Genomic DNA, 23248 nt, shown 5'->3' on the forward strand with positions numbered 1-23248 from the left:
ATTGACAGATAAGATCACAACAGGTTTCTTTCTTCACCACCTGTCAGCCAGTGAAACCTCAGTGCCCAAATTTTACATGTTCTATACGCTGCACTTAGGGTCTATTATGAAACTTTATTCCATCCAGACATGTTTTCTTTTATTAGATCAGGAAAGAAAAACACCATGATCATATTTTAGTGCATATCATTTCAGGCCAGTAAAACTTTCACTGACTCATGGTGCTTTGATGCTTGTAATGTCCAGTTGCTATTCACTTTAAACTCGTAAAAACAAAGAGACCAAGCAAAGAATACTGAATAGATCACCATTTTCTAGGGTAGGGTAGGTAATGTTAACTAGTTAGTAAGCCAAGTGACTAATTTCCTTATGTTTTGTCCGATTTCACAATATCACTTACCATGGGGTCTTTTGAAAACCAATCTGTCGTAGTAGTTTAAATGTGTATATAGAAAGTAATGTTCAGTTATCCAAAACTAGGAGCCTGTTGGGATGTTTAGTGATCCTGTGAACATGGCCCTCTGTTAACCCACACAACTTCAAAAAAGGATACAACCCAAGTATAACTAAAGGAAAAACTGGAGATGGAGATGGATTAGAACACCTGTCAGCTTTTTATTGTTCTGTGTCTTTGTTAGGGCGATTCTTCAGCTCTATTTGTCCTTTTAGCAGTTTACCGGTATCACCAAAAGTGTCACTAGAACAGGGATAGAAGGAAAATCTTCAAATAGGGGTACTAGTTTTGTTGACCCTGGTGAGAAAGGATTCCCTTACTTTGGAGAAATTTCTTCCCACTTCCTGTTTTGGCTATGGAACAAGGAACTGTAGGCAAATCTCACAGAGGGAAAAAACTGACATAGCTTATAACCCTCCCATACCCTATCCAAAATGAAGTTCCACTTTACGGCATCAGCAGTTCTTTTTGAAAGCCTTTTAGATACTTGGTTCCAAGGATATGTGCAGTTCTGCTTCACCACGATACACATTAGGCAAAAAACTTTGCCTAATATTTTTGTCAAAACACCCACTTATATCACATGGTATTAGGATTTCCCAAGACTTTCATGGAAAAGTGATGTTGCAGTGCTCTGCAGAGCACAGGCTGTTAAGAAAACTGCAGTGTAGAAAAAAAAATACATGATCACTTTTCTTTATTCAGCTTAGCATTTTCTTAGTATGGCTTAAAATGCTGCCAGTAGTTTAAAATAATCTCCTGAAATTTATGTGAAAGTAGAGAAAAACACATATACAATATTTTCCAATTATTGTAATTGAACAGTTGCACAAAATACTTATGCGTACTTTCTCTAGCTCGAATTAGTGTTTCTATATTATCTTGCACCATTACATGTGTATTTTGAGAAGTGGGATTCATTGGTAGAGAGTTGTTACCTTTTATGGAACTATGGGGTTGATTTATCAAATATCTAGTGCAGCTCTGCATACTATTTATTATAGAAGATCAGCTTCCAGGTCTTTTTTTTGTCAAAGTTTAATTGAACAAGCTGAAGTTAGAAGCTGATTGTCCAGTTTTATTAAATCAACCCCTATGTTTCATCCAATTTTCTGTATGGTTTAGAAACTGACCACACGACTGGCAAGTATCATAATTTGCCCATGGATTACCTAAATCAAAGATTTGCTTTCTTGTGTCAAACAAAATGCATGCATTTGCAATTAGTGTTCTTAAATTACTCATTTTAAAAGTGCAGAGTACATAATGCATGTAAATGTTGACTCTTCATCTGGTGGGAGTGTGAAACAACTCTTATTACTAAATTTAAATAGAATTATTATACAGGATTTATATAGCGCCAACAGTTTGCGCAGCGCTTTACAACATGGGGCAGGTAGTACAGTTGCAATACAATTCAATACATGAGGGATCGGAGGGCCCTGCTCATAAGAGCTTACAATCTAGAAGTGGAACAAAAGGTAATAGCTGTGGGGGATGATCAGATGGAGAAAATAAAAATACAGTTGTTAGGTGTGGGTAGGATAGGCTTCTCTGAAGAAGTGGGTTTTCAAGGATTGTCTAAAAGCAAATAGAGTAGGAGATAATCGGACGGATTGGGGTAAGAAGTTCCATAGGATTGGAGAAGCTCTGTAAAAGTCCTGGAGGCTAGCATGGGAGGAGGTGACGAGGGAGCTAGAAATCAGGAGGTCTTGAGAAGAATGAAGAGAACGATTAGGTTGGTATTTTGAGACTAGGTCAGCGATGTAGCTGGGGGAAGAGTTGTGGATGACTTTGTAAGTAGTTGGATTTTGAATTTAATTTGTTGGGTGAGCAGAAGCCAGTGGAGGGAATGACAGGGAGGAGTATCTGACACAGAGTGGTTGGTAAGGTGGATGAGTCTGGCAGCAGCATTCATGATGGATTGGAGGGGGGGTAGACTATATAGAGGTAAACCAATGAGGAGGGAGTGGCAGTAGTCAAGGCGAGAGATGACCAGGGAGTTAATTAGGAGCTATGTTGTGTCATTGATTGGAAAGGGGCATATTTTGGAGATGTTGCGGAGGTTGAGGCGGCAATATTTAGATAGTGATTGGATATGGGGCTTAAAGGAGAGTTCAGAGTGCAGGACTACACCTGGGACCTTGGCATGCAGAGATGGGCTCATGGTTGTGCCATCGATTTTGCCAGAGAGATCAGGGGAAGGGGTACGTGGGGGAGGAAAAATGATAAGTTTGGTTTTGGATAGATTAAGTTTGAGGAAGTGGTGTGACATCCAGACTGATATATCTGATAGTAAATGAATGATACGTAAGAAGACTGAAGGAGTGAGCTGAGGGGTAGACAAATCGATTTGGGTGTCGTCAGCTTAGAGGTGGTATTGGAAGCCATGGGAGGCTATCAGCTGACCCAGGGAGGTGTACATTGAAAATAGGAGAGGTCCACGAACAGAACCTTGGGGGACCCCAACATAGAAAGGAAGAGGAAAGGAGGAAGTGGAATTGTAAGTAACGCTAAAGGTGGAAGAGAATCAGCGAAGAGTACAGTCACGGAGACCAAAGGCGTGGAGATTTTTGAGGAGGAGGGGGTGGTCAACCGTATCAAAGGCAGCAGAGAGGTCCAGGAGTAGGAGTACAGAATAGTGTCCATTGGTTTTGGCCGTTAGTAGATCGTTTGTTAGTTTTAGGAGAGCAGTTTCTGTGGAGTGTTGAGGAAAAAATCCAGACTGAAGGGGATCAAGAAGGCTATTATCAGCAAGGTGGTGACATTCAAGGAGTTTGGATAAAAAGGGGAGAAAGGAGATGGGGTGTAGGCTGTTAAGATTGGATGGGTCCAGTGAGGGCTTTTTAAGCATGGGGCTGACAAGTGCATGTTTTAGAGAGTTGGAAAAGATACCAGAAGAGAGGGAGAGATTGGAAATATGGGTTAGAGAGTGTAGAATAGAGCCAGAGGGTGAACGTAGCATATGTGAGGAAATAGGATCCAGAGGGCAGGTGGTAAGATGGACGTTAGCAAGTGGTTTAGCAACCTTGTCTGATGTTGTTATGATTGTACCTGTGGGCATGAGGTGTAAAGCGTTGAGGATATATGAACAGTAGAGATCTTGCGAATTGTATCAATCTTCTGTTTGAAGTGATTGCCGATCTCCTGGGCAGTGAGTGAGTTGGTGGGTGGAGGCGGTGGAGGGCAAAGTAGAGAATTGTTGGTAGAGAAGAGTTGACTGGGGTGGGATGATAAGGATCTCAGGGACATCTGGCTCCTGCATGGCACTACTCACAGTCACCAGGTCCCCGACCAGGGCATAGGCCATGACAGACTCCTCTTCCCTTATGCAACTGATCTTCGCAGGGGAGTCACCAGGCTCAGACTCCACTCCACCTTTCAGGGATGATTCCAGGCCCTCTCCGGGACTACTAGGGCTGCACATGACACAGTTCTGAGTGCAGGTCCACATTGTAGTACTGTGGCTCCAGCTAGCTGGATGCAAGCTGGGTGAGTGGTTCGCCACAATGGCCACACCGGATCCATGCATTGACCACTGCAGTTGGTATCCGGCACTCTGGACACGGCCGGCACAGTCGCTCCATCCCCTCCACCATCCCCTGGGCAAATCCCCCGCGATGCTCCAACTGTCCACCAGTGTCCGCTCCAGCAGATCAGGCCACCAGGTAAGTGCTGGGTATACACGTCCACCCTCTGCCATCTTGCTCCTCTGCCTCGTGGTGTCTACCAGCAGGAAACGTTGGGTCTCCTCTCTTGCTCCTCCTGTGCCTCATGTCCAGGACACCTCCACATTTTCTTTAAGGGCCCTGTCCACACCCGAGCCCAGGCCCAAGGTCACCCCCCCCCCCAGACTGGGGGGCTCCCTCAAAGGCCCCGACAGCCTAGCATTCCATCCCCAAGCTCTGAACAGCTCCAACTCCTCCCCAGCTGGGCTGACCTTAGGTATTTAAGGAGGCCTGTCCCCCTGCCAATCCAGGTTGGGGATTGGTCAAGATTCCCCAAAGCACTCCAGGCAGCTCCTCCTCTCTTTCTAGAATCTTCTAGAAAGACGAGGGAAGTCTCAGTGAGACTGCCTGTGAGTCACCAGCTGCTACCCTGAACCACTCCCAGCCCAGACCAAATCAAAACAAACAGGCCTGGCTGCAAACCAGGCCTGCCTAAATTTACCTAGGCCTAACCAAAAATCCTCACTCTAGCACCTACCTACCTAGAGGGTGCTACATATGTGATTGCTGTAGATATATTTATTTGCATTAAAGTCGTTACATTGTTTATTTGCGTGTGAACTGTTACATTTTTGTGGGCTTTTTGTTGTTGTATTACTATTTGCTGACTAAGGGTCCATTGGTGATGCATACAACATTATCATTTGTAACACTACTCCCAGTAAAACTGTTGTATTGTGTAGGTCCCTCTGCCCTGCTACAGTGCACCTCAGGTTCCTAGACTGTCCATCCATGCAGTGGACAGGTCTAACCTACACTTCTGTGGGGGCAGCCAGTAGTATCCCTCCTAGCTCTCCCAGCAAACCACCAGTCCTTTATACTCCTTTTTGTTACTGGTCAGTCCAGTTCCATGGACCACTTACCAGTCCTTCTCTTGCAGTGGCAGCAATTCAGAGTCCTCCTTTACTCTTCTCCTCGCAGTAGTTCATCCAGGCAGGAAGGTATTCGTGAGAACAGTCTTTTTTTCTCACATATAAGTAATATTAATTTATGTTTTTACATCAAATGCCAGTTGATGTATGCCTAAGAATTAATTGCAGATTGTGACACAATATTCAAGAGTGGGAGAAAATAATTAATCACATGATAATATGACAGTATTTTACAGCTGCGCAAAAAAGTTTGTAAACCTCTGGATTCCTGTAATTATGGGTCCTAAAATGTGATTCGATCTTTATATTTAGTGAACTCACATATGTTATATTGCTTAATCTTTACTGAAAAATTTATAGTGCTATATAAGTACCTGTAATGAATAAATGAAATAAAAAATGACTCCATTGCCACTGAAGTCTTGTCAATACAAGATTATTCTTCAGGGTTCAGGGTTTTTCAAACAGCTTTGTTCCAGGTGCAGAGAATAAGCTGTCCTCTAGAACAGTGGTCATCAACCCTGTCCTCAGGGCCCACTAAAGCCCCATACACACTATCAGATTGTCTGCAGACTTTTGTCTTCAGATTTACCAAAACCATGTAGTGGAAGGGCCTGCCTGATTGCATACACATTGAAACTCTTGAGGTTTGACCTCATATTATATGGTTTTGGTAAATCTGAAGACAAAAGTCTGCAGACAATCTGATAGTGTGTATGGGGCTTTACAGGCCAGGTTTGCAAGATAACTGAAATACATCACAGGTGATATAATTTGCTGCTCAGTGATTGCAGTATTCTAGTCTGTGTCTCCCCAAGGTAATACATAAAACCTGGCCTGTTAATGGGCCCTGAGGATAAGGTTGATGACCACTGCTCTAGAAAGACCATAGATCTCTCTGTGGAGGTCAATTACTCAGAGGACTTAGTACTATTTACACTAATACAGTTAGTAGGACATAAACTTAGCTCCATACAAACAGTCTTTTGGGATATTCAGTATTTTTATACAATAATCTAATTCCTTACTTACACCATTGGCCTCAGCAATGACTTGTGTTGGAGGAGTATTTTGAGATGTTATTTGAAGACTCTCCATGCTTTTCATATTTGAATTAGTATCTAATTACGACAGTTTGATTTATTTGTGTTCAGCCGCTTGTTGATGCAGCAGTCTGTCACATTGCAGTTATTTAAGCTCGCTTATCACTATAATTACTATCATGTCATAGACACTTGCTGTGCTTCTGTTTGCTGGTATTCTGTAACCTGTCCACGCCAAAGGCAGGCAAGCCTAATTCTGCAGTTCATATGGTTCATAATATGTTGTACCACTGCAGGTCTCCAGACATCCCAACCTGCAAAAACTAATTTCAGGGAGGTGGCGCTTCACGCCTGCAAACGCCCCATCGCCCCCCCCCTTCCCCCCCCGACATCTCCCCTTTGAGACAGACAAAGGGACTGAGGACAGAGATTCCCCAGTCCCTTTCTCAGGACTAAAGATGAATGAACAGGAGAGAAAGGCTTCTGTTCATTCATAAACTGGGCACAGTTTACTCTGCTCAGTAATCACAGGACACAGGAGCGATCTCGCTCACTGTGTCCTATTACTAGTTCCCCCCCGGGATATGGATGGGGTCGGGGGACACAGAGCAGCTGGAGATGATCGGTGCGGCTGGAGGGACAGCTGTGATCACCGATCTCCCTGTGTCCCTTTTTAGCCGTCAGCCGCGAGAGGGAGAGAAGGAGAAGCAGCTGTCAGCTAAAAATCTATACAAAGGAGATCATGGTTACAGCTGATCCCTGCCGCACCAATCATTCCCGGGAGATCGGGAGGCATTTGCGGTTGTGCGGGAGCTGCTGTAGAACTGGCAGTCTTCCGCACCTTCCGGGAGACTTGAGATGTCTGGGTCTCAGAATGCGCCACCAGCCACAGTTGGAAGAACAACTCAGTAGCATGGGTGTCCCAGTGTGACCAGCCACAGTTAGAACAACTCAGTAGCATGGGTGTCCCAGTGTGACCAGCCACAGTCTTCAATAAGAAACCAAAAAAAGATGGATCTGTTGAAAGATAATGGAAAATGTTAGTTTTAACAAGTTTCTGCCTACAGTGGGGATCGAAAGTTTGGGCACCCCAGGTAAAAATGTGTATTAATATGCATAACGAAGCCAAGGAAAGATGGAAAAATCTCCAAATGGCATCAAATTACAGATTAGACATTCTTATAATATGTCAAAAAAAGTTAGATTTCATTTCCATCATTTACACTTTCAAAATTACAGAAAACGAAAAAATGGCATCTGCAAAAGTTTGGGCACCCTGCAGAATTTATAGCATGCACTGGCCCCTTTGCAAAGCTGGGACCTGCCAGTGTCATGGATTGTTCTCAATCATCGTCTGGGAAGACCGGGTGATGTCAATCTCAAAGGTTTTAAATGGCCAGACTCATCTGACCTTGCCCCAACAATCAGCATCATGGGTTCTTCTAAGCAGTTGTCTAGAAATACTGAAACTGAAAATAGTTGACGCTCACAAAGCTGGAGAAGGCTATAAGAAGATAGCAAAGCATTTTCAGATGTCAATATCCTCTGTTCGGAATGTAATTAAGAAATGTCAGTCATCAGGAACAGTGGAAGTTAAAGCAAGATCTGGAAGACCAAGAAAAATATTAGACAGAACAGCTTGCAGTATTGTGAGAAAAGCAATTCAAAACCCACGTTTGACTGCACGATCCCTCCAGAAAGATCTGGCAGACACTGGAGTTGTGGTACACTATTCCACTATAAAGAGATACTTATACAAATATGGTCTTCATGGAAGAGTCATCAGAAGAAAACCTCTTCTACGTCCTCACCACAAAAATCAGCATTTGAACTTTGCAAATGAACATATAGACAAGCCCGAGGCATTTTGGAAACAAGTTCTGTGGACCGATGAGGTTAAAATAGAACTTTTTGGCAGGAATGAGCAAAGGTACGTTTGGAGAAGAAAGGGCACAGAATTTAATGAAAAGAACCTCTGTCCAACTGTTAAGCATGGGGGTGGATCAATCATGCTTTGGGGTTGTATTGCAGCCAGTGGCACAGGGAACATTTCACGAGTAGAAGGAAAAATGGATTCAATAAAATTTTAGCAAATTTTGGATGGTAACGTGATGCCATCTGTGAAAAAGCTGAAGTTAAAAAGAGGATGGCTTCTACAAATGGATAATGATCCTAAACACACCTCAAAATCCACGGGGGATTACATCAAGAGGCGTAAACTGAAGGTTTTACCATGGCCTTCACAATCTCCTGACCTTAACATTATTGAAAATCTATGGATAGACCTTAAAAGAGCAATGCGTGACAGACAGCCCAGAAATCTCAAAGAACTGGAACACTTTTGTAAGGAAGAATGGGCAAAGATACCGGAAACAAGAATTGAAAGACTCTTGGCTGGCTACAAAAAGCGTTTACAAGCTGTGATACTTGCCAAAGGGGGCAGAACAATATATTAACTCTGCAGGGTGCCCAAACTTTTGCCATTTTTTTGTTTTCTGTAATTTTGAAAGTGTGAATGATGGAAATAAAATCTAACTTTTTTTCACATATTATAATAATGTCTAATCTGTAATTTGATGCCATTTGGAGATTTTTCCATCTTTCCTTGGCTTCGTTATGCACATTAATACACATTTTTACCTGGGGTGCCCAAACTTTCGATCCCCACTGTATATGTATAAGCATACAAACTGAATTATAAAGGATTTTCCATGTTCTGCATAGAATACAAAAACATTACAGATAGAGTAGCAGCATATAAAACATACAAAAGCTTAAAAGATAACACCATTGAAGTTTTATGAGTCTACATTGTAATACAATAATGTGTAAATAAACAATTTCAGTGTTCAGTGATCTCTAATTTTCAACTGTATATCTGCCAGCTGTCCTTGATACTCCAATATAGAAGAGTAAGTTAGTTTCAGCCCTACTATTTCTTCAGTCTTAAGAGCAAGTCTGTGATCAGCTGATGTTGTATAATGATGGTCATCCTCTTGAAGTATCTGCTATACAGGAGGGAGGGTGTATGAGAGGCAGAAGCTGCCAAAGAGCCAATTCGTTTTAGGCTTGCCTATAGGTACAAACAATACAGGGAGGTTTTCTTCCTCTTTAAGAACTTCTAAGCAATATTTTCAGTGTACAGGGCTCCATGCCAAAAACAGAGAGACGCATGTGGAAGAACTAAAAAAGTAAAAGATTGATTGCACACCTCAAATATATTTTGCCCCGCTCTTAGCTGCTGCTTCTCAGAATGTTACATCCCATGTTACAGTAAGAGTTTCCTCTACTCTCTGATGTATATGCAGGGCCGTCTTACCCAGCGGGCAACCCTGGGCACTGCCCAGGGGCCCCAGGTGCACATGGGGCCCCATCAGGGTGGGCCCAGACCTAGGGAGATGCTGGCACTGGGGTGGAAATACTCCTCACTCCCCTTTCACTGCTCACTCCAGTGTTGCCAACCATCAGTATTTTTACTGGCAGCCTGTAAAAAACTGGCATTTTTCTCCTGCCAGTAAATGCCAGTGACAGAAAAAGGCTGCTAGTAAAAAATATGGCTGTGACACTTGTAAATACGCATGTGCATATTCGGTCCGGAGCTGGCCGAGACTATTCGAGTGCCTGCTACAGTGTGTACAGGCAGCGCCGGCGGGAAGTGGGTCTGGCAGAGGTGGTGCCTGAGTGTGTTGTGTGATGTTATGATGCAGTGCAAGGGAGCCAAGTGGTGCCTACTCATTCTAATTTCTTGCCCTCCTGAGTCTTGACCCTAAACGACTTACTATATCGAAAATAAAATAAGAAATATGTTTTTGCCTTAATATCTACCTTAAATCACATTGCTAATTGCACATTGTCATTGTACTTGTAGCGTAAATACTGAAACTTTCACTTAAATCTATAATTTTGGAAATGCCAGTAAACATGGCTTTGCCAGTAAATTTTGGGTATCTTGTCAGTAAATTTAAATCTGGTAGATTGGAGCACTGGCTCACTCCACCTTTTTTCCAGATGAGTTTCTTTCAATTATTTATGCTACAAAAGGCTCAACCTCTGCTTCTCCCTCTATCTACACTTTCAGTTTGCCATAAGTTGGACACTTTCACACATCCTATCTGATCCCCCCCCCCTCTCCTCTGTTAACTCTATGTCCTCTGCCGTCCATAAATCTGCATTTTAAACAGCACTGCAGCCTCTGGTCTCATCTCTGGGCATTTGGAAGAGATAAAAAGTGGGCAGGCATAGAAAGGGTGCAAGACAGATGAATGTATGGACTGTTTTGCACCCTTTCTATGCCTGCTCACTTTTTATCTCTTCCAACTGTCCTGCAGCCTAACACGTTTTCTGCAACTATTTAAACTGCCCATAGATGAGTAGTTTTCCTTAACCACTTCAGCCCCGGAAGATTTGGCTGCTGAATGACTGGGCTATTTTTTGCGATTCGGCACTGTGGCGGTTTAACTGACAATTACACGGTCGTACGGCATTGCACCCAAATAAAATTGACGTCCTTATTTCCCCACAAATAGAGCTTTCTTTTGATGGTATTTGATTGCCTCTGCGGTTTTTATTATTTGCGCTATAAACAAAAAAAAGCGAAAATTTTGAAAAAAAATAACACAATATTTTGTACTTTTTGCTATAATAAATACCCCCATTTTTTTTTTAAAAAAAAAAAGCAAATTTTTTCTCAGTTTAGGTCGATATGTATTCTTCTACATGTGTTTAGTAAAAAAAAAAATCACAATAAGCGTATATTGATTGGTTTGTGCAAAAGTTATAGCGTCTTTTTATCTCTAGATTTATAGCATTTTTATTATTATTTTTCTTTACTAGTAATGGCAACGATCTGCGATTTTTATCGGGACTGCGACATTATCGCTGATGCATCAGACACTTTTGACACATTTTTGGGACCATTGGCATCTATACAGCGATCAGTGCTATAAAATTGCACCTATTACTGTAAAAATTTCACTGGCAGGGAAGGGGTTAACAATCAAGGGGTTAACTGTGTTCCCTAGGTGTGTTTCTAACTCTAGGGGGAGGGGGACTGACTAGAGGAAGTGATGGATCATGGTTCCTAGCTAATAGGAACTCACGATCTGTCAACACTCACAGAACAGAACAGGGATTTGTGTGTTTACACATACACTTCCCTGTTCTGCCTCTCATGCCCGCGGCACGATGGCAGCTAGCCGGCAAGGGGTTAAAGCCTCGTATACATGTTACGATTGTTGGCAAACCCGAGCATCACATTTTTGGCAAAAAGGCGTGTGCCAGGATCTTGTCTTGCATACTAACGGTACACAATTGTCGTGCCATAAACATGAACGTAGTGACATACTACGAGGAATTTCAGCTCTTGAGCGCCACCGTTTGGGCCCCTTCTGCTAATTTCATGTTTGGTGAGCACTGATTCCGACCATGTGTATTTGTACTTTCGACTTTTGTGTGATGGATTTGTGTACTGAGCATATGAAAATCAGATGTCAAGCTGTTGTCCATTGAAAATTTACTAGCCTGTCATCCAACATTTGTTGGCCGAAAGTTGAATGACAATTGTCAAAAGGAGCATACTATCGGTAAGATTTTAGGACAACAGTCTGTCAGCAGACAATCCTCCGCCAACAATCGTACCGTGTGTATAAGTCCTTAGCTAGAAGTCTGATCGAAGAACAGTCAGATTCCTCCAATCCACACAATGTCCCCGATCAGCACATTGTGTTCTGACATCAAGATCATAATACACTGACCATCAGCTGCACTTAAATTGGTAACATTCAATGGGCAATACTGCCCACTGAAAACAACAGGGGGTATTGGTAAAATCATGTTCTAACAACCTGTTTTTGCCACCCTCATAATCACAAGTCTAAACAAGGCCAGTAAAAGCAGACAGTTGAGCCATGACTTTATCCCTGACCACTCAGTTCAGGGCAGTACATGTGACAAAAAGCAAATAGCATGTCACCATGAATGGGGCTGCACCATAACCACCCTACAGCCATGCAATGTACATGGTTGTTGCGCAGTGGGACACTGCTATGTGAGGGAAGGGGGTACAGAGGTTACTGTAATAGGGGAAATTGGGGCAGAGGACATGACTGTGTGTGTGTGGGGGGGGGGGGAGGGTGAAGGGGCAGAGGACAATGTTATGGGCAGGGTCACATTCTGTGTGTAACATACTCCTGATTTCTGCATTCTGACTGCAACACACTCCTGGATCTCTGCATTCTGAGCACAACACAATCCTGATCCCTGCATTCTGAGTGCAATACACTCCTGATTCCTCTCTTTCCGAGTGCAACACACTCCTGATCCCTGCCTTCTGAGTGCAACACACTCCTGATCCCTGCCTTCTGAGTGCAACACACTCCCGATTCCTGCATTCTGAGCGCAACACACTCCTGATCCCTGCATTCTGAGCACAACACACTCCTGAACCCTGCATTCTGAGCGCAACACATTCCTAATCACAGCATTCTGAGCGCAACATACTCCTGATCCCTGCATTCTGAGCGCAACATACTCCTGATCCCTGCATTTTGAGCGCAACACACTCCTGATCTCTACATTCTGAGTGCAACACAGTCATGATCCCTGCATTCTGAGCACAACACACTCCTGATCCCTGCATTCTGAGCGTAACACACTCCTGATCCTTTCATTTTGAGCGCAACACACTCCTGATCCCTGCATTCTGAGCGCAACACACTCCTGATCCTGCATTCTGAGAGTAACACACTCCGGATCCATGCATTCTTAGCACAACACACTCCTGATCCCTGCATTCTGATCACAACACACTCCTGATACCTGCATTCTGAATGCAAGCACTCCTGATCCCTGCATTCTGAGCGTAACACACTCCTGATCCCTGCATTCTGAGTGCAACACACTCCTAATCTCTGTATTCTGAGCGCAGCACAGTCCTGATCCCTGCATTCTGAGTGCAACACACTCCTGATCCCTGCATTCTGAGCACAATATATGCCTTATCCCTGCATTCTGAGCGCAACACACTCCTGATCCCTGCATTCTGAGCACAACACACTCCTGATCCCTGCATTCTGAGCGCAACACACTCCTGATCCCTGCATTCTGAGCACAACCCACTCCTGATCCCTGCATTCTGAGCGCAGCACACTCCTGATCCCTGCATTCTGAGCGCAACACACTCCTGATCCCTGCATTCTGACTGCAACACACTCCTGGTCCATGCATTCCGAGCGCAGCACACTCCTGATCCCTGCATTCTGAGTGCAACACACTCCTGATATCTGCATTGTGAGTGCAACACACTCCTGATCCCTGCATTCTGAGCACAACACACTCCTGATCCCTGCATTCTGAGCGCAACACACTCCTGATCCCTGCATTCTGACTGCAACACACCCCTGGTCTCTGCATTCTGTGTGCAACACACTCCTGATTCCTCTCATTCTGAGAGCAAAACAGTCCTGATCCCTGCATTCTGGGTATAACACACTCCCAATCCCTTTATTCTGAGCATAGCACACTCCTGATCCTTGCATTCTGAGCATAACACACTCCCATTTCCTGTATTCTAAGCATAACACACTCCTGATCCCTGCATTCTGAGCGCAACACACTCCTGATCCCTGCATTCTGAGCACAACATACTTCTGATCCCTGCATTCTGACTGCAACACACTCCTGGTCTCTGCATTCTGTGTGCAACACACTCCTGATTCCTCTCATTCTGAGAGCAAAACAGTCCTGATCCCTGCATTCTGGGTATAACACACTCCCAATCCCTTTATTCTGAGCATAGCACACTCCTGATGCTTGCATTCTGAGCATAACGCACTCCTGATCCCTGCATTCTGAGCATAACACACTCCCATTTCCTGTATTCTGAGCATAACACACTCCCAATCCCTGCATTCTGAGCATAATACACTTATGATTCCTGCATTCTGAGAGCAACGCACTCTTGATCCCTGCATTCTGAGCATAACACACTCCTGATCCCTGCATTCTGAGCATAACACACTCCTGATCCCTGCATTCTGAGCATAACATACTCCTGATCCCTGCATTCTGAGCATAACATACTCCCAATCCCTGCATTTTGAGCATAAGACACTCCCAATCCCTGCATTCTGAGCATAACACGCTCCCGATCCCTGCATTCTGAGCAGAACACACTCCCAATCCCTGTATTCTGAGAGCAATGCACTTTTGATCCCTGCATTCTGAGAGCAAATACTCCTGATCCTTGCATTCTGAGAGCAAGTACTCCTGATCCCTGCATTCTGAGAGCAACAGCCTCCTTAAACCTACATTCTCAGTGCAATGCACGACTTAACCCTGAATTTTAAGCACAACGCAAGCCTTGGCACTGCATTTTGAGCATAACGCACTGCTTAACCCTGCATTCTGAGCGCAGAGCATGCGTTAATCCTGCATTTTGAGCATCATGCACTCCTTAAACCTGCTTACTGTCTTTTTATTTTTGTTTGGTGGAGTGCATCAGAATTCCCTGCCTATAGGCTCCTTAGATGTAAATCCAGCCCTGCCTGCAAATGACATCAGAATTGCACAAACAGTAGTCCATGCACTGGCACAACGTTCTGGTGTGAACCAGCCCTAACAACAGGACACTGTGCACGGTGATCTTTGACTTCATCAGTGTTGTTCAAGTAGATCTCCATCTGTCTAATGCCACATACACACGATCAGAATTCCGGCCAGAAAAAGACAGATGAGAGCTTTTCATCGTAAAATGCGACCGTGTGTATGCTCCTTTGGAATTTAGTTGTCCGTATTTCCGCCAGCCAAAAAATGATAGCATCTTCTCAATTTTCGGTAATTCTGATCGTGTGTATGCAATTCCGACACGCCAAAAATCACGCATGCTCAGATTCAACTACAAGACAGAAGCTATTGGCTACTGGCTATTGAACTTCCTTTTTCTAGTCCCGTCGTTCGTGTTGTACGTCACCGCGTTATAAACTCGGAATCGGAATTTGATGTGACCGTGTGTAGGCAAGACAGCTTGAGCCGAATTTCGTCAGAATTCCATCAGAGCTTTTTCCGACGAGAATTCCGATCGTGTGTACGCGGCATAAGGTTGCCTATCCCTGCCTTGGAGCCTTTTCAATCCCTTTTCCTCCCTCAGAGTCCCCCTAGATCCCTTTAGTTCCATGCACCAACTCATTCCCAAATGGGAAATATGTTTCCTCAGTCCCTTTCATTGTATCAAAAGTGAGACTTCAGGGGTCTGTTAAGACAACAGCATTATAAAAAACGTAAACAATTGTTTTTTTTCAAAATCAAACTAAAAGTTCTAATCAGCCTAAAAAGCCATGTCCAATATGTAGCATAATTTAGCCATACCCACTGTTTGCCACGGCACACGTAGCACGCTGCAGGTCACCATCTTCATTGTTGGTGCCCCAAAGCATTATTTTTCCCAGGGGCCCATGATGCTATTAAGATGGCACTGTGTATATGCACAGTTAATGTTTTTCAGTCCCCAAGTGTTTATGACCTGCTCTTTAGTTTACAGGAAAGAATCAGTCCTTTAACGCCCCCCCCCAACCACCATCACCACCATGGGAGGGTGTGAGACTTGTTAAGGGACTAATTCCTTCCTCTAATGAGAGAGCAGGTCATAAGCATTGGGGGGCACGCTCGGTGAAATAATCTTTTCTCTATGCCTTGCAAACGAGGGAATCGTTTGAATAATTGTCAAATATACGATAGATAGATAGATAGATAGATAGATAGATAGATAGATAGATAGATAGATAGATAGATAGATAGATAGATAGATAGATAGATAGATAGATAGATATTTACTAAAACTGGTGCATGCAGAATCTGGTGCAGTCGTGCATAGTAACCACTTCTATAAGCTTTAACAATAAAACCTAAAAACTGATTGGTTACTATGCACAGCTGCACCATCTCCTGTGAGCACCAGTGTTAGTAAATCTTGCACACACTGTATATCAACTGTGGTTTTTAAACTAAATAGTTTTTAAACTGGGTCTGTAGTGTGATTATCTGTAATGCCGCATACACGCTGACCGTGACCGTGTATAGGCTACATCGGACAGTTTCCATCAGAATTTCCGACACACAAAATTTGAGATCTGTATCTCAAATTTTCCACCGGCAGAATCCGTTGTCAGAAATTCCGATCTTGTGTACACAATTCCGACACACAAAGTTCCACGCATGCTCGGAATCAAGCAGAAGAGCTGCCCTGGCTATTGAACTTCCATTTTCTCAGCTCGTCGTACGTCACCGCGTTCTTGACATTCGGAATTTCCGACAACATTGTGCGACCGTGTGCATGCAACACAAATTTGAGCCATCCATCGGAAAAAATCCCATGGATTTTGTTGTCGGAATGTGCAATCATGTGTACGTGGCATAAGTGTTCTGCATAATCAATTCTGGTAACATCATATATTTTCAAGTGGATATTTCAGATCGGGCTGACAGTGGGATTCCCTGCTTTGGCTACTTAAATGAAAAGGCAACATGCTGTAGATTTTCCCCAGAATTTGTCTCCTGAGGTAGGCTAAGGTTTATAATCAGAATCTGTGCTATTCCCCTTTATTAGAAGTATAAACCAGCTATACTGCATTAGAGCCATTAACAGAACCAAACACTGACCACACAACAACAAGAACAGAGTTCACAGGTAGACATTGAAGATGTTCTCTTAGTTTAACAGAACAATACATATAGTGCCAAGAAAAAGTATGTGAACCCATTGGAATTAACTGTGTTTTGCAGGAATTTGCCGTAAACTGTAGTTTGATCCTCATCTAAATCACAACAATAGATTACCACAATCTGCTTAAGCTAATAACACACAAGTAATTCTAATTTCATAAAGCCTTATGTAGATCAACTACTCTTGATCGCATGTCTTCAGAAAGCTCCTTTTTGCACAGCATAGTTTACATTAGCTGATGCTTTTTATAAATAGCAAAATGTTTGAGTGTCTTTTATCAATCAAAAGAACTGTAAACCACAACTCCAAATGGGTTTCATTAACTGGACTACAGGTGTGCAAACTACTAGCAATCAGCTAGCAGTAGTAGTAGTAGTAGTAGCAATTAGCTTTCGTTGAAGTAATTAGTCTTTGGTTCAACTTCAATAACCCATATACCAATACACTTTTTTTTTTACATTTTCATTATTTTGTATGATCATTTAATATGTGGGTGTCACAAAGCCCCGGTACTCCTCACCATTCACCTTTCCCATTGTGGACCATGAAGTCTTTGGTTCACTTACGTTTTCCTCCAGCACTGTGAATGTTTAATGGATGTGTTCAATAACTACATGACAGATTACAATTGTTTGTGTGTTATCAGCTATCAGCCTTTTGTATTGACTTATATAAGGATCAGATCATATTTGATGACAATTATGCAGAAAAACAGTTAATTCCAAGGGGTTCACATAGTTTTTCCTTCCTCTGTCTATTGATCCACTTTTTATTTTTAAGCCCACCTAAAACTAATATTGAATTATAAGGGGAATCTTGAGGGCTGAATCAATCGGTGTCTTCTCTCTCTTGTCATTTTCAGCCCAAAAATTTTTCCCAGAATAGGATCTGGCTTCCTTCCTATACCGTTTTGGTTGCACTTTCCCATTACTTTTCTCCTTTTGTACTTTCATGATGGTTGTTTCTCCTTTTGTACTTTCATGATGGTTGTTTCTCCTTTTGTATTTGCATGATGGTTGTTCAGAAAAGCCAGAATATAATGCATTACTTGTTGCACTTTTGCAGGTGGTACTGTGAAGGAAAAGAACTTGAAAACTCTCCATATATCCAAATACAGAAAATTGGAGATCTGAATACTTTAGTTATCACTGAGGCCTTTGAAGAGGACACTGGACGATACTCTTGCTTTGCATCAAATATTTATGGAACAGATTCAACCTCTGCAGAGATTTATGTAGAAGGTAATTTATATAAACGTGAATCATTCCCTTTGTAGAAGCTTTAGCATCTTTGCTGTTGTATTAGACATGACACTACACAATTCCATGCTAATTTTCCAGAACAGATTAAATATAGACAATTGGGAAACATGATTCAGATGAACACAAATAGCAGGCAAGGTTGGCCAGGCAAGCCAGTGACGCATCTCTCTATCTAATCTCAGATTTCACTTTCCATACAATAGTTTCACAATAACCCAATTTGTATTGTATAAATACTCCCTCTCTGCATAACGCATTGTGCCTACAAGTTGAATTGCCTTAATCGCTTCAGCTCCGGAAGATTTACCTCCCTTCCTGACCAGGCCATTTTTTGCGATATGGTACTGTGTTTTTGTATGTCCCTTTTCCCACAAATAGAGCTTTCTTTTGGTGGTATTTGGTGACCTCTGCATTTTTTTTTGTTTTTTTTGTACTATAAAAAAAAAAAGACTGACAATTTTGAAAAAGAAAATTTTTACTTTCTGTTTTTAAAACACATCCAATAAAAAAATGTAAAAAATCAAATATCTTCATCAATTTAGGCCAATGTGTATTCTGCTACATATTTTGTGTATTCTGCTACATATTTTGTGTATTCTGCCTACATATTTTTTCCAGCTGTGCGCACTTGATACCTGGAAGTACAGAAAAAAAAAAAAAAAAAAATATATATATATATATATATATATATATATATATATATATATATATATGATTCTGCGCAGTGCGGCCGCTCTGTAGCAGTAAGGCCCTGTACACACGGTCGGAGATTTCGACAACCAAATCCGTCGGATTTTGTCCGTCGGATCTTGCCCGAAATACACACGGTCTGACAAAGTTGTCAAAAAATCCGATCTTTCAGAACGTGATGACGTAATTTCGTTACGATGGGACTACATTCAGGCTAGTAGCCAATTTTCAGTTTTCTTGCAAAAACAAAAATATTTTTTCATGTAAACAAAAAGTGTCAGAAAGGGCTTTGTCTTCAAGTGGTTAGAAGAGTGGGTGATGTGTGACACATCATGAGGTGTCACACATCACAATGGGGTCATTTGGGGGGTTTTGTGCTATCTTGTCATTTCATGGCCTCCGAAACTGTGATAGGACAAAGTTGTCAGAAAATCCGATCATACTTAACGTGATGACGTTATTTCGTTAGGACGGGACTACGTTCAGGCTAGTAGCCAATAGCTTTGATGTAGGAATTTGATCTGAGCATGTGTGGCACTTGGTCCGATCAAAATTCTCTACACATGATCGGAGTATGTCCGATCGGCCCAGTTGGTCGGGAAACATTTCCAACAAGTTGGAAAATTGGGTCCGACGGATATTCCGACGGAATCAGTCCGATGCATACCACACACAGTCGGATTATCCGACAACACGGTCCGATAGGACACATTCCGACGGATTCTCCGACCGTGTGTACAAGGGCTAATAGTGCTATGGGGCAGTCGGCAAGTGGTTAATAATGTCGAAGAGCTAACAAGTAGCTACAGAACCAGTAGCATTTGAGATGTGTTCATCTTTTTAATCTTTTAAGATATTTTAGGGTGAAGGCTCTGGAATATCATCTTAATACCCTACATGTCACTGACCTGGAAGTCTTCAGTCAATTAAGACTGAGGAGTTTTACATAGTTGGATTGCATAGTTAGTCAGGTTGAAAAAAAGACACCAGTTTAACCAATAGAAAAAAAAATAGAATAAATACATTAAAAAAAGCTTGAAAACCTTTATATAGGGGTTCTTATACCCACTGTTGATCCAGAGGAAGGCAGAAACAGCCAATAAAGCATAGTTCAATTTGCTGCAGAAGGGGAATTTTTTTTTTAAATCCTGACTTCTCAGAAGACAATCAGATTTTCTTTGGACCAACAGTCTCTGGTGTTATTGCCTATAATAGTTAATTTCTGGTTATATTTTGTGCATTTAGAAATGCACCTAGCTATTTTTTTAAAACAATCTACTGAGCTGGCCAGACTAGTTCTTTAGGGAGTCTATTTCATATTTTCACAGCTCTCACTGTCCAGACATAAATTTTGTAATGACCTTAAAGTAAATAACTCTACACCAAGTTCACTATATGGACTACTTACCGTATTTATCGGCATATAAAGCGCACAGGTGTATAATACGCACGTTAATTTTAAGAGGGAAGTTTCAGGAAAAATTTTTTGGATTAGCGTATAACACGCACACACTATTTGCACCCGAATTTCATGGTGAAAAAGTGAGTGTTATACGCCAATAAATACAGTATGTATTTATACATCGTGATCATATCCCCCTTCATCACTCCTTCTCAAAAGAGAATAAATTCAGGTCAGTTAATCTTTTCTTGTAGCCAAGGTCTTCCTTACCTCCTATCAGTTTGGTTGCCCTTTTCTGCACTTTCTTCAGTTTTCTGATATCCTTTTTATGATCAGGTGCCCAAAACTGAATTACATTTTCCAGATTAGGTCTTACTAATGCTGTATACAGGGGCAGAATTTAGTTTCTCTCTCTTTCTCTTAAGTCCATACCTTGTTTAATACAACAGAATATTTTGCTTGTTTTAGAAACCGCAGCTTGCTATTATTAGGTCTATAATTTATTAGAATACTCAGATCCTTCTTGACTATTAACTCCTTCAGTTGTATCCATCCACCCCCCCCCCCCAGTATGTATGACGCATGCACATTTTTAGCCCCCAATCACATAACTTTACATTTATCAACATTATACTTACTTATTTTGCCCCATAGTTACCCAATTAAACAGTGCATTAAGTTTGCTTGTAAATTGGAAAATTCCTGTGGGGGACGTTTTCCCACTACATAGCTAGGTGTCATCTGCAAACACAGAAATTGTACTTTGAATATCAAACTCTATTTCATTTATAATGTGGCGCATGTGGTGGGGTACCAGGTATTCAACACATCCAGAAGTGTTAGATGCCAGCAGTGGCTGTAGATCTGCTTATAGTGAAATTTTAGGACACTGCCCACTTCTTTTAAAGAGTAGTTCAATATGAGCAGTTAGTGACCATGTCAGGAAGATATTCCTACTATGCAAAGCATAATGGGCAAAGGATTACTGGAAGTATCCATACATTTTTAGCTTGGGGAATTAACAGTAAACCTTTTTATTCCCAGGCATGTAAATATAGTGATACCTTCTTAATCCTGTTTTATATGCTCTTCTTCTTTCCCAAAATGTGCAGCTTTATTACTGATATACAAATATTGACTTTTTGTAAAAATCCAGAAGCTAAGCCCTCACCTTTATCTAATTATTCCTCTTTTAGACCAAAGTTTAGGTCTAGTGTTATGCACTGGTGAGATGTGAAAAGGCTCAATAGTTCATATATGATGGCATTTTATGTAAATATTGGCAGGTTGGAAGTTAATGGCCCCATTCATGCTTGTTATTAGGGGCAGACAGCAAATTCCTGCGGGAGACTCAATGGGGTGTATGCAAACAGCTGCAGGCGGGAAGTTCTATACAAATCAACAAGAGACTGACAGTGTCTGTAGATGTTCTCATGTATTGGGGCATGCAGGGATTACGTGTGGATAATCGGCCTCTGTTTGCACCCAGTAGCAATTATCCACAGGTAATTGCTGCATGTCTGCATGTCTCTGTTGGGAGAAAGGATGGCCAAGAAGTTAGAGGGGCCTTTAAACTAGGTGATGGTGGTAAGGGTTCAGAGGAAGCGATAGGCAGCAGTCAGTGAAGGACAGAGGGTACTAATGGAGGCATTAGTGAAAATATAACCATAATGCCTAAACCCTGTGTGAATGAGTTAACAGATCAAAATCCCAGCTTTAGAAAAGGTGAAAATAATATGTGCATGTACAAAACTGAGAGGCATATACACAAATGCCCAGAGCCTAGCTAACAAAATAGAGAAAAGTTGGACTTTGTGGGAATATCAGAAACTTTATTTGACTGCTCATACAACTGGCTGGCAACTTTCCAGGTGTATTCCCTGTATCAGAGGGACAGGGAGGATAGAAGAGGTTGAGGGGTGTGCCTATATATCAAGAATGATATACTGGTGGAAGAGAGGAATGGCATCCTAAATGGGGCAAGGGGGAGGTGGAATTCATGTGGGTAGAACTTCAAAGGGAAGAAGCAAGTGGGAAATTAATAGTGAGGAGGGTATGTTACAAGCCCCCTAACTTGAAAGAGGAGGAGGAGTTGGACCTCCTCTTACAGTTAGAAATGGCAGCGAGGCAGGGCAATTTCATCATAACGGGGGACTTAAACTTTCCAGATATTGACTGGGCAGTATGTAAACTATTGGAGTGGATGATAAGGGACTATATCTAAGAATTTTCTGATGAAAACAGTATCATTAGTAGTAATTAGCATGGGTTTATGAAGGTTCATTCTTGCCAAACCAATCTGTTAACATTCTATGAGGAACTGAACTGCCACCTGGATAAAGGAAGGCCTGTGGATGTGGTGTATCTGGATTTTGCAAAAGCATTCAATACAGTTTCCCACAAACGCTTAATCTACCAACTGAGGATGGTGGGCATGGACCATACGGTTTGTTCATGGATAGAAAACTGGTTACAGGGGCATGTCCAAAGGGTGGTGATAAATAACATGTATTCAGAATGGTCTGGAGTGATCAGTGGGGCACCCTGATGCCCCGTACACACGAGCGGACTTTTCAACATCCAAAGTCCGAAGGACCGAGTCCGTCAGACTATCCGATCGTGTGTGGGCTGCAACGGACTTTTGATTCGCCAAAGTCTGACGGACTTTAGAAATGAAGCATGCTTCAAATTTTCCCGAAGGAACTCCGCCGGACCCGGTCCCCTTCGAAAACTCCGCTCGTGTGTATGCTACTCCGACGGACTAAAACCGACGCTAGGGCAGCTATTGGCTACTGGCTATAAACTTCCTTATTCGAGTCAGGTCGTACGTCATCACGTTCGAATCCGTCGGAGTTTAGTGTGATCGTGTGTGGCCAAGTCCGTTCAGCCGAAAAGTCTGTCAGAACTCCGGCGGAACTCCGGCGGAACTCCTTTGGAAGTCTGTCGGACATAAGTCCTCTCGTGTGTACGGGGCATTAGGCTCTGTCTTAGGACCAATTCTGTTGAATTTATTCTTACATGATATAGAGGTTAGTATAAACAGCTCAATCTCAGTTTTTGCTGATGAAAAAAAAATAAGT

At 42.3% G+C, this 23248-nt stretch overlaps 1 protein-coding gene across 8 annotated transcripts in view; it reads left to right on the forward strand.

Moving 5' to 3' along the window:
• MYPN (myopalladin) overlaps positions 1 to 23248 on the forward strand; it is a 254461-nt gene that overhangs the window by 154084 nt on the left and 77129 nt on the right. For all 8 annotated transcript variants that reach the window (XM_077454256.1, XM_077454259.1, XM_077454262.1 and 5 more), the window contains one exon: positions 17880 to 18055. In XM_077454256.1, coding sequence (XP_077310382.1) covers positions 17880 to 18055 — 176 coding nt within the window. The remainder of the gene's footprint in view (positions 1 to 17879; positions 18056 to 23248) is intronic.

Source organism: Lithobates pipiens, unplaced genomic scaffold, assembly GCF_037356315.1.
Source record: "Lithobates pipiens isolate NorthernLeopardFrog02 unplaced genomic scaffold, aLitPip1_a1.2 Scaffold_25, whole genome shotgun sequence".
NCBI lineage: Eukaryota > Metazoa > Chordata > Amphibia > Anura > Ranidae > Lithobates > Lithobates pipiens.